This window comes from Rhopalosiphum maidis, chromosome 1 (genome assembly GCF_003676215.2).
Source record: "Rhopalosiphum maidis isolate BTI-1 chromosome 1, ASM367621v3, whole genome shotgun sequence".
Classification (NCBI taxonomy): domain Eukaryota; kingdom Metazoa; phylum Arthropoda; class Insecta; order Hemiptera; family Aphididae; genus Rhopalosiphum; species Rhopalosiphum maidis.
In genome coordinates this window covers 30,335,988-30,348,275 of record NC_040877.1, presented here as the reverse complement: position 1 = coordinate 30,348,275, position 12,288 = coordinate 30,335,988, and the positions used below count along the sequence as shown (strand labels likewise).

The 12,288-nt window shown below is 29.6% G+C and overlaps 1 protein-coding gene across 2 annotated transcripts in view; it reads right to left on the bottom strand.

Annotated features, from left to right (window-relative positions):
- The window catches only part of LOC113559834 (protein Wnt-2), a 64,214-nt gene extending 62,048 nt beyond the window's left edge, over positions 1-2,166 (bottom strand). For both annotated transcript variants that reach the window (XM_026965615.1, XM_026965606.1), the window contains exon 1: positions 1,529-2,166. Coding sequence is in view for 1 of the 2 variants with exons in the window: in XM_026965606.1 (XP_026821407.1) it covers positions 1,529-1,599 (71 nt within the window). In the remaining variant the exon portion in view is untranslated. The remainder of the gene's footprint in view (positions 1-1,528) is intronic.
- Between the last annotated feature and the right edge of the window lie 10,122 nt (positions 2,167-12,288).

Here is a 12,288-nt window from a genome sequence, read left to right as displayed (position 1 = left end):
ATTTTACACGGGATATATTACCGTCAGGTGTTATGCGAACGCGACGATCGTTATTCTTAATTTACAGAACTTTGTAAAATAATATATTATAAGTTTTCGTGTACATGCTAGTCGGTGTGAACTGATACCACATCTAAGCTCGTTTATGTTTTATTAATAATATAGTTTATTATGTTGGTGACATACTACACACATATTACAAAATAAAATAAGATAAAAGATAAACGATCGATTCCTATTCGGTTTAGTATGGCAAATGGATAGAGTTCGACCGTATTTTATTACATCACAAGGATGAAAAAATGAAATACGTCCCACGATAAGCACACGATAGTGTCCATTATAGATTTTTGTTCATCGAACTCCCTTTCGTATTGGTGTAGAACGAATAACAGAAAGCCCTCCGGGGTGATTCGTCGTGGTTTGGGGTCTGTAGGACGGTTATCGCATTAATCACACGGTAAAAGGGGATGTATATTGGTTCGGTTTATAAATTGGATTTAAGAAGAACAAAAATCCGGAAAATACGATTACCTATAAGCTCTGTTTGAATGAAATTATATACAGTGGTATTTTTTAGAGCGCACCGTTTTCTCAGCAACGTTTATATAAGTTTATTTGTAATAACAATATAAGCAATACAATTGATTAAAATAATATAGTACGTTTATGAAATATATAGGATTAGTGTCATTGTGTACTGTGTAGTCTGTAGAACAATAACTTATACTTGGAGCTTATATGTATTATCTAAATATAAAAAAAAATATATATATACTAATTTTTTTCGTTTCGACTACAGTCCTTAATGATTTCAATAAAACTATATAACATATACACTTAATGTTTAAAAATAGATAAAATATGATTTATACAGTTAAATCAAAAAATACATAGTGTATACTTGAAAATTATGTTTGTAAATTATTTATAATTTTTAGACTGGGATGTAATATACGATAATAGTAAAGTTCAGTGAATGCCTGCAAAAGTTACTATTTACTATTAAGACTGCTATATAATAATATAAATTCTATTGACAAAAATCAGCGTATCTTCAAATACACATAACGTTTATATGTTATAAACGAAAAACTCCTCTATAAGGTAAGCACAAATTAGATCATATACAGAGCTTATACACGTCTTATACTTACACTGTTATAATGTTTAGATTATATTTTCTTGCAGATATACAGGTAATACTGTAATTTATACAAGCCTGTGGGGTAGCCAGAAATTATGCGTTATATTATATACATTTATAGACTAAACACGAATTCTAAATAATATGTATACAATATATATTAAACCTAACCTACATACTATACCTACAGTTCTAATTAAGTGGGTTCGATTTGTTATTTTGTATTGATTGGTGCGGTTAATAATCTTTATTATTATTTCTATTTGCCGTAACTATATATGCATATTACTGTAACTACGGAAGCGATATTGACCTGGTACTCTTATAAATTTACCTAGTACACATGTACAATATAATATATGTATGAATATTATAGCTCACCTAAAGTTGACGGCCAACAAAATGTTCCAAAACAACGCCTTGATGATGATACCCGTCCGGACTGTGCGCATAATGGGCCGGTGGAGCCCTACGAAACCGGCGGCATGCCCCCGGGGCCGTCCCGTATGCTGGTAGCCGCGGTCGGCTGTTTGCGTGGCGTTATTATCACTTAAACGTGCTTCCAGCGCCCGTCGAGGGCCAACGGAATTCGCGCGCCACGGCGACGCAGTTACCGACCGACGACGGGCATCGATCGAACGAGACAAGACGCGGCGAATCAAAATATTATCTGCGCGATAATGCGTATAATATTATATTGACGGGGATCACGACGCATGCACAATATTAATACGATTTACGACTGCAGCTGTAGCAGGTCCATCAATATCTTATGAATATTAATAATCTATTTTATACGCGTCGTAATGACGGTATGGGCGTAAGGCACGGCGATCCGGAGCTATTTTTAAACCAGCCCGGCGTAACGCACTTTTGTAAAACGTTAAAAATTTCGTCGCGTACGATTAATATTGTATTATTATCATCATTATTTTTACTATTAATTATCGCACACTGACGATGTACGATCGCGTTACGTTTACGCGCGTATACGGAGGAGAGCGCGCACACGCGAACTGTTCGACGTCGGAGACTTTAATGCCCCGCCGTCATCGTCGTCGTCGTTGGCGGCGGCACAGGCATCGGCCAGAGGGAAACACGAACGGCCGGGAGAGCGAGTAATATATATATTTATATACATATACTACTGAAAGAGAGAGAATACGGCCTCCGCCGCCGACGACACGACACGCCTCCCGAACCTCGTAATTGGTTATACATCGAGTGTATATGATGCGATCCTCGGGCTGACGTGCACGCCTAATAACCGCAGCCTATTATGTCACGGGCCCCGAGACCCCCGCGGGTCATCGCCGCGAACGGTCGCGCCACCACTGCTGTTGCTTTAGTCGTTCGTCGTCCGATCGGAGTGTTTTTTTTTTTTTTTTGACGGTCGTGCACGACATGCTGGATCGACCTGCTATAATATACTTACATACGATAATAAATAATATTTAATTTAGCCGTACAGTTAGGTTAGGTTACATATACATATGTACATAATTATTATATATAATATATTTATATGATAATTTAAAATGGATTTTCATTACTTTTTTCTCGTCAACACGCTATCTTATATATATTTATTTTGCACCTTGAACGACGCCCCTTTTTCGGTCTTTTGTCCGCCAAAAAACACATAATATGATGATATATTATTATTATATTATATAGGTATACACTCTTGTATGTATATATATATAATACTATATATCCGCGCGGTGGTATATTGTGGTGATGGAGGTGGCGGCGGGAGTCGTCGTCCCTCGGTGATGTATACACTGCGCATTATAAACCGGCACGATGTGTGAGGTATTAGGAATTATCCATCGGGCGAAAGGTCTCAATTAAATCCGTCTCGGTCTGCAATAGAATCGCAGAAAAATAGTTGGTTAATTATATCCCACAAGCGGCACGTCTTCATCTAACGTCGTCATCGTCTCTTTGATCCCAGCGGCGTATGTATACGTTTGTGTGTATGTATGTATATATATATATATATATATATTATATATACACTACATATTATGTTTAGTCGAACCGCGATTTCGCGTTATAAGCAGCGATTTTACGGTTTACCGTTACATACATATATATATTTTTCACTCACTGTAATCCATGAGTGTAGGCCTTTTCGCGTGCAATTATTTCTTTTTCCATACACACATATAATAGGTCTATATCGACATAATATAAAATAAACGTATCTATACAATAATATATCCTACCACTCGTCAGTATTACTTTTTCTTCTTTGACAATTATATATTTTTAGTAGCGGTTAATGCGGTACAACTATTTATTTATATATACCGTTAAGATAGTTTTAATAAAATGCAACGGATTCCGATACAATTCTGAAGTTTCGAGACGTGAATTTTTTTTTCCAAGTGAATGCATACACTATAATATATATATATAATACCTTTAATTAAACTTTTTATTGAATATCTACCACTACCATATAAGTAAACATATTTTTTACGTAAACAATTTACTAAATTTAACGAAAACATGAAAAACTTTATTTTCTGAAAACTTATCAACAAATACTAGTGGAATGTATCGTCCTAAACCCTGATAAGTTAATATTTATTTAATATTTTGTAAACAAATATAAATAGCAGCATGATTATAAAACGATATATATCTTCTTTTTAATTAAATAATAAAAAATATATCATTGATAAATCTATTATTAAAATTTATAAGGTAATAATGTATTTTTAAATAAGATATCTCATTTTCCTGTTTAATCGTACTTACATATTTACATCACATATCTACACGCTATACCTACTTTCATAAGGTATACAACCAGAATTATTTAGTTTTCGGACACCTACTCAAAATAAAGTAAGCTTGTAATATTTCATAATTCCATCATGTCATTAGATTAAATGTAATATTGTTTTCTTTTCAAATCGTATTATGTATAATGTGTAGACGCATTGGTATCGACATCATAGACGTAGATAAAATATATATCTACGTATATAAATGCATGTGTGTTAACATAATATTATAGGTTGTATTTGTCATTTTTATTTAGTATCTCCAAATAACTAACCAATACCCAATAATATTTCGTTTTTTGTTTGAATTTGAATTTGAATAAAAAATAAAAAAATTTAATTGATTCGAATTCAAAATGAGAATAATTTTAAATATATTTGCTCATTCAGAAAATTGCCAATAATTTCAATAATTATTTAACAAAATGCATCATCAATTTTGTTGATAATGTACTTATTAAAGCCTAAATTATAATGCATTTCTTTCTATAAAAATAGTGGTTAAAAACATTATAACACACACAATGACAATTTAAGTATAAATAAATATAAACCAAATATTTATTGAAGCTATTATTAATGATTCTAATGCATGTTTATTGTTTAATAATTAATAGTTTTACAATGAATTATATAGAGATTTAAAATTTCTGTGTATACAATATGTTTTTGTTAAATACCTACTCATTATTAGCTAAATGCCATTGTCCATTTGTCCCCCATATTCAGAAATATAAAATTACAACTCATTAAGACAACTAATTCTGCGATATATTATAATATTGGTTATGTCTGAAAACTGATTACTGTAATAAAATACCATCTTTATTTATTATTTGAATATTTGTCCCTGTGATTTGTAGTGTATTGTCATTACAAAAGCAAGAATAACGGGAAACAGTAAAATCTGTATTCATTGAAAATTGAATGGCAAAATAGTATTTTTGTGTAAGTCTATTCGATAATAATATACACCATTCCAATGATATACTAATATATCAATTTTTATTCTACTTTAAAACACGACAAAAAAGTGCTTGCGTATTATGGATATAATATACTATACTCATGCTATACATTAAGTAATAAATAATAACTTTAAATCTTAATGAAAAATATTTATGACACTAATATTTTTATTTTAACTAAAAAAAATTGTATAGAATAGATATATTTAATCATACAACTATATGAAAAGTACCTAATCGCTGCATTATCATTTTTACCCTCGATCCTTCTTTACTAAAAAAATATCTTGACTTTCGTAGATTTATGTATAGTAAGGCTACTATATATAGTCCTATTATAGTTAAATCTAGATTCTTACATTCAATCTTCCCTTGTAAGGTTTGTATTGATATACGTAGACTATATATATATATGTATATCCATTATTAAAGATTATTTTCCTTTTATAGATATTTACATGTATATATAAGTTAGAGGAACAAATTGAGTTTAATTACATGAGGTAGTAAAGACAGTAAAGTTTATGCCAAGTAAAACTTCAAATTATGGTTAATACACTAATACGTTGTTATATTAGTCCAATATCTATCTATATAATTATAATCATGTATACATATATTCTATGGTCTATATACTTCACGTATATTTTATATATATTCTATATAATATATATTTCATGAATACATACACCATCATATTATACAGGTATTCATATAATCATATGTGGTAAATAATGAAATCACTATAGTCAATATAATAAATGATTAATATGATAGAAATACATCTAGCTATTTAGGTACTATATAGGTCTGTCTATTAGTATTTTTCTTAATGAATAATTCAAATTATATTTCTAAGAAAATATTATTCGTCGTAGTAATGGCTCATGCATGTACTGATCGTATGTATATTAGTGATTAAATCATAATTAATGAGAAAATGATTAATAGAACATGTATATTAGCCATTAGGTGATTTTACAACCAATAAATCAATATAATTTCACTTAAACAATAAAATTATGCACTTACGATAATTTTAAAATAAAAAGTGCCTACATTTTGTTAAAAATTATAATCGATATATTATATACCATTATATATGCGTACAATACTTTATAGATATATTTAACTTATCATACACAATATTACAATATTTTTATAATTACACGTACATATTGAAGATTTTTTAATACATTACTATTTTATTTTACATAATTTATAAATTATTTTATCAAAAATATATTCATTACATCAGAACGCCATGGGTCGATGCAATTTTTAATTCCACCCTTACAATGCCTGAAATCAACAGTTGAGCTTACAATTAATATAAACGTAGTATCAAAAAATATTACGAAATAGACCACACGCGTAGCCATGTACAAATATATTATAATAATTAATAGTGTAATAATATGTTGTATACTCAATGCAGGATCATTTATTTAAAAGATCGTTTTTAAATGACGATACTTATTTATGTTATTATTTATAATAAAAACATCAAGTGATATAATAATAAACCGGAAACGTTCTCGCACATTCCTTCATACGTAGTACGTAATCAAAAACTGACGTGAGCTTCTTCTGCAGCGTGAACAAGACGAGTATGCATTGTACTGCTATTATATATTATTAAACACGATGTTATTACGTTTTTTTTATTTTTTTTATAGGACAATATTGTATGCCATCAACTTAACCAACCGAAACCCAAACATTAAACGCACACAGAACACAAATTATAGAGTATTATACCTGGCAGTATTCGTGTGTATGTATGTGTGTGTGTGTGTACGGTATATAAAATAATATATATGTATACTTATTATACGCATCTCCCTCGGTCGACCACAATGTTTATCCTTACCCGAGTTAATGGCTATTCCTCGACCCACTGCAGCAGTAGGGTTTTCATTTACAATCATCTCACCTCCGGGGCCACCCACGGAAGGCGAAATAAAAGGCTCTCTCGGTATCATAAGTCTAAAAAAATAAAACTATAATTAAGTAAAGGGTCTCTCTCTTTTTATCTCCATTTTGCTCTCTCCCTCTATCTCTGATCTCTGATCTTTCTTATTCGATTTACAAAGCTGTAATTTTTCTTAGCGACAAATAATTAAAGTAACGCATTTATTGTGCAATCCGCATATAAAATCTGTATTATTAAGAAAAACAAGTAATAACGTGATATTATATTCATGTAATACCCGTAGTGGCAGCGTAGGTACAGCATCGTATGATAAAGGGCGAAACAATTTCATTATCCATATATAAGAACAGATTGGGTGATAGCGAGGGGGATAATCTTCCTCGTATAGATCATATAATAGTAGGTATATAATACACACGTATATATGTATAGGCAAGTGCTGCCTCGTGGGCGAAATCGTGGGCCCTAGCCCGCGGCGCTGCCGTAAACCCATATTGTAATAATAATATTAATACAGACAGGTATTGTGCTATTATACAGCTGGTCACAAATATTATATCGCATGCGTGCAGTACGCAAATAAACCTACTTATGGTTATTATAACTTATAATACGTGTGTGTAGGCACTGACCGACCGAATGTCGCACGGTACAGTCGTATGGCGAGTAAATCACGGTTAGTAATAAAATCTTACTATTATGCTCTGCAGTTAAGACATGTTGATGGTAAAAAGAGAAGAACATTGACTGCTTGAATTGATATAGTGTTTATTATTTTTCGATATCGTTTAAACTTAAAAAGTTATGATTATTTTAAAATCTGTTATTTTTATGTTCTTCAAACTTCAAACATGATTTTGGAAAATAAATATAATATAGCACTACAGTCAAAGTTATTTTCTTACCATGGTGAAATTTGGTTTATGATGGCTTAAAATAATAACTGTATCCTTCTCGGTTCTTTCTGTTAACGAGATATTAAAAAATATCTAATTTCAATAGATTAAAAATGTTCTCTATCATAAACCAATATCTATAGCCGCATATAACCATTATAGTGACAATTGACCATAGTAGACTCTTCGTTCATGGTACACCCTGGTTCAGGGATATCTTATCCATTTATATACTATTATCTATGTATGAGATCACTTATAAATTTCTTTATATTATTATTTAAAAGTTAAATATATTTTAATTTTAAACAAATTGCCTGCATAAAACCCCTTAAAAGGTGATTTTTGACGTCATCGACGTTAATATAATAGACAAGGTGGATATATTATAGAAAAACTTACCGAGAAATCTAAATCAACTCTGTGCAGTGTGCAGCTATCATACTCGTTTGATATTTTTTTACGCCAACAAAGCCAGTGAAATATTCATGACATAATAAAACTTTTAAACTTTGAATTATAATGATCAGCTTAATATGTCTTCTATTCATATTCCATTCCATAGTAGTAACATTTATTGTTAAGTATACCTACATGATATTAATTAGTATGTAACTTATGTCATATTTTAATAATTACTCAATTGAAAATAACCATTAAGAAAAACCCATAATAATAATTGATATTGGGTTTGACACAAAGTTCATTTTGACTAAAATAAAATAATTGGACATTATAGAGATGCTTCAATAGAACTTTGAAGTTATTTACAAGTGTGTGTCACTTGTGTTAAAAGTAGGTATTTTAGCTTGTTATGCAATTGTAATATTTATAAATATATGTAATAGAAATAAATATTTCTAAAGTGTTTTACAAATTTACGATTGTATTCTCTAATTTTAAAATAATTTATTAAAGGTTTATTTTTTAAACAGTAAAACAATCTATCTTATAATATGATCTTATGAATCGTAAATAAATGTATGCAACGGGGAAGATTTGGTAAATAGGTAACTTATAACTATTAAATGACCCACTGGTCATTGATGATTAATAACAATAGATTTTAATTAATCTGTTTAAGTAAAATACATCAGGGAATAGCTATATATACTCTTGATAGTTTACATTATAATATTAAAAAGAGATGATTCGCATGAGTATATTTATATTATCATCGATAACTCGGCGTTTCTTCCGACATAATAATCCCTCGCAGATTTTCTCAGTTCTATGAAATCTTCGTGTAAAAAGAAAAAAAGCACAGACCTTATTTTGATATTTAGTTAAGCTTAATACATGTACAGTCTTCCTTTATTAAACCTTTTTAATGCGGCACGCCGCGTCATGCTTTACGAATACAAAATGCGAAATTACCATCCATAGTTTGCAAACTACGGAGATTGAAAAACATTTTCAAAATTACAAATCGCAGGTCAGTGTCCTTAGTCAACGACTTGCATATCGACATCTACAGTTAGTATAATAATATGTGCTATGCACGACACGCGTTTTATGAATTTATCCTACAACACGTGACACGTCCTATGGATTATAATCCTGTAACTAAGCGTCGTTTCATAATAACAATTTAATTGGTAAGTTTTGAATTCAATTACTAATTACTATAATATATTTATGAGTACTTTGGTTTTTAATAGTTATGATTCATAACTTATGATGTATTAATAAACGAACAAATAAAACGGTGCTAATGTTTCATACAAAATAATCAATTAAAATGATGATTAATTACATCAAAATGTCTACAAAAACGACATTTACTTAAAATATAATTTAGATCCCTATTAATTACCATATGAAAAATAAAAATATCGCTTAGTGTTAACCATAAGTTTAGTTGACCTACACAGCTACACTCTCAAATCAAAAAATGTCTAATAATATGAAATATATTTTCAGTTTTCTTATATAACAGCTAGTTTGGATTTTAAAAACACAATGCTGATAAGTTGTGATGATGTTTATTTTATAAGTACAGGCCAGTTTGAAAATAGTGTTGGATTGACTAATGACTATAACATCGAAATATAATATCAGTTACTATTGCATTATCATCAAATATTTAGTAGTAGTTAAAATAAAATATAATATTGAATAAAAATGTAGTTTAAAATATCCAGAGCTAATATATTATCAAACCCATTAAGTTTTTCTCAGAACTCTGTAAAATATCGTTTTTCCGACATCATATGTTCACAGATCACAAATTATCTGTTGAAAATATATTTCTAAAAAATATTGATAACACGGACATTTTAGCATCATTGCGTATTTACGATATTTTATTAAGACAAGTGTATAACACTTTATAAAAGACTAAACAAAATACAATTTCGCACATTTCTCGGAAAACCGAAAGAGAACGCACGCGTGCATTCAAAGAAATTTATTGTAAGCCTAATTATTAGATATCCATCAGCCAAATACAAAATAAAATTTATTATAATAAAATATACATACTTAATACCATATACAATAATTCTATCGCTATGTATACTAATACTATACACCGAAGGCTAAAATGAATATAAAATATAATATATATATATTATAATATGTTATGTGTATTTGTGCATGTCTGTAAAAAATAAAAAAAGATGTAACTTTAATGAATGGGATAACGATAATTAGTCGATGTATTCGGACTTAATTTATTTCGGTTGCGCGCGCGCAATATACAAAGGAAAATAATAAAATGTGAAAGAAATAACTATCATCACGACTAGAATGCAGCACGTCTATTAAAAAAAAAAAATGGGGGGAGAGAACACAGAGGAATAAAAAAAAACGTGATCATCACCTCGGGTGAAACGCGTTCGGCGGAATATAGTACGAGGGGTTGAGCGGCGGCGAGGAGAATGAGTGTATAGGTATTAGAGTGAAGACGCGGACGAGAAAAGTAAAAAAATAAATAAATAACCGAGTGCGATCGAGTGTTTTGGTTAAATTGTTTAATGATCCTTTATATAATAATATTATATACAAGTGCTGTATGCGTAAGACTCGGTGTTCAATAATAGGGCTCTCGGCCTCTGGGGTCGTATTGTTAATGTAATATATATATATATATATATATATATACATATAAATCATACGTATACATAATAATTGTACGCCTGGACCTTAGCTGTTTATAGGTATATACTCGTATTATACGTACGCGTATTCAATGTCTCGTTTTAAACGCGCGTCGCGTATAAAACAAATACAATATAAAATGTATACCGAGTGATATGATGTATGTGTTGGTATATACGTAGAGTTCCTTGATCAAGGCAATGTAGGTACTATTGTGCATTATTTACGACGGTGTTTTATTTATTTTATTTTACCATAATTATTGTTTCGTGTGCACGATTGACTTATTAAAACCGACCAAGGGATATATACTATATGCGCGCCCGGAGCTGTATTCTGCGGTGTCTGTATTTCGTTCCGTGTTTGTACCTACAATCTACATACATATATTATTATATTATACAACATACCTACATAATAAAGGTGATATTATTTAGAATAACCCATATCGTATACATAACTGTTAAATATATCGAATATGATATGTAGTATGTACGTATAGCTACTATGCAGTATATTATATAAGTAATAATATATTGGTATTACGTGCACAAAAAAAGTAGGTTACTGAGAAACCTGGAAAATCCAGACACATTACAGCGATGAACAATAAAAAAATCTGTGAAAATATAAGAAGATATTCGACTGGAATACATCACTGTAAAAAAATTATAAAACTACTTCTAATAGAGTTATAGAAGATGATTGATCAAGATAAAAATAGAAGTATTTTTATTTACTAATGATTTTTACATAACAGATAAACAGAAAATAATAAATAATATCATGAATTTTATTTAAGAAAATGTCAACACCATAACATTTAATATTAAAAAAAACGGAAATGTACGCAGCAGTATAATACTCGTATAGTATTATAATATTATTACACAAACGCAATAATAATTGATATTATAATTCTATATTTATATACCTAATTAAATATATCGTATCCATACTTATACATGTATTAAAAAATAGAAATATACATAGGTCAGAAAATAGAAATAATAATAATTATACGAAATGATACATATAATTATCATAATATTGCAATGAACATAATTTTACTTTTTTTTATGATTATTAAAATACTTATATTTTCATAATTTACTCATACTTAACGACTAAACTGTACTACCTTACTATGCTATTTATACTACAAACTTATTCATACTCACCTTCGGGCTATAGCCCACAAGCTCAAAATATAATCCAAACGCAACTAAAAAACGCAAAAAAAATACTACCAAACCATAAGCGCAAATACATTTTTCAAAAATAAAATGTATTTTATCAAAACCATAAAATTATTAATTAAGTTTTTACAGTAATATTAAAATGAGTTAAAAAATTTAAAATAAAAATCACATATTTGTAGTAATTAGTATATTAAAGTATAATTATAATGAGTATCTACCGTAAATTTGAAGTCCACAGT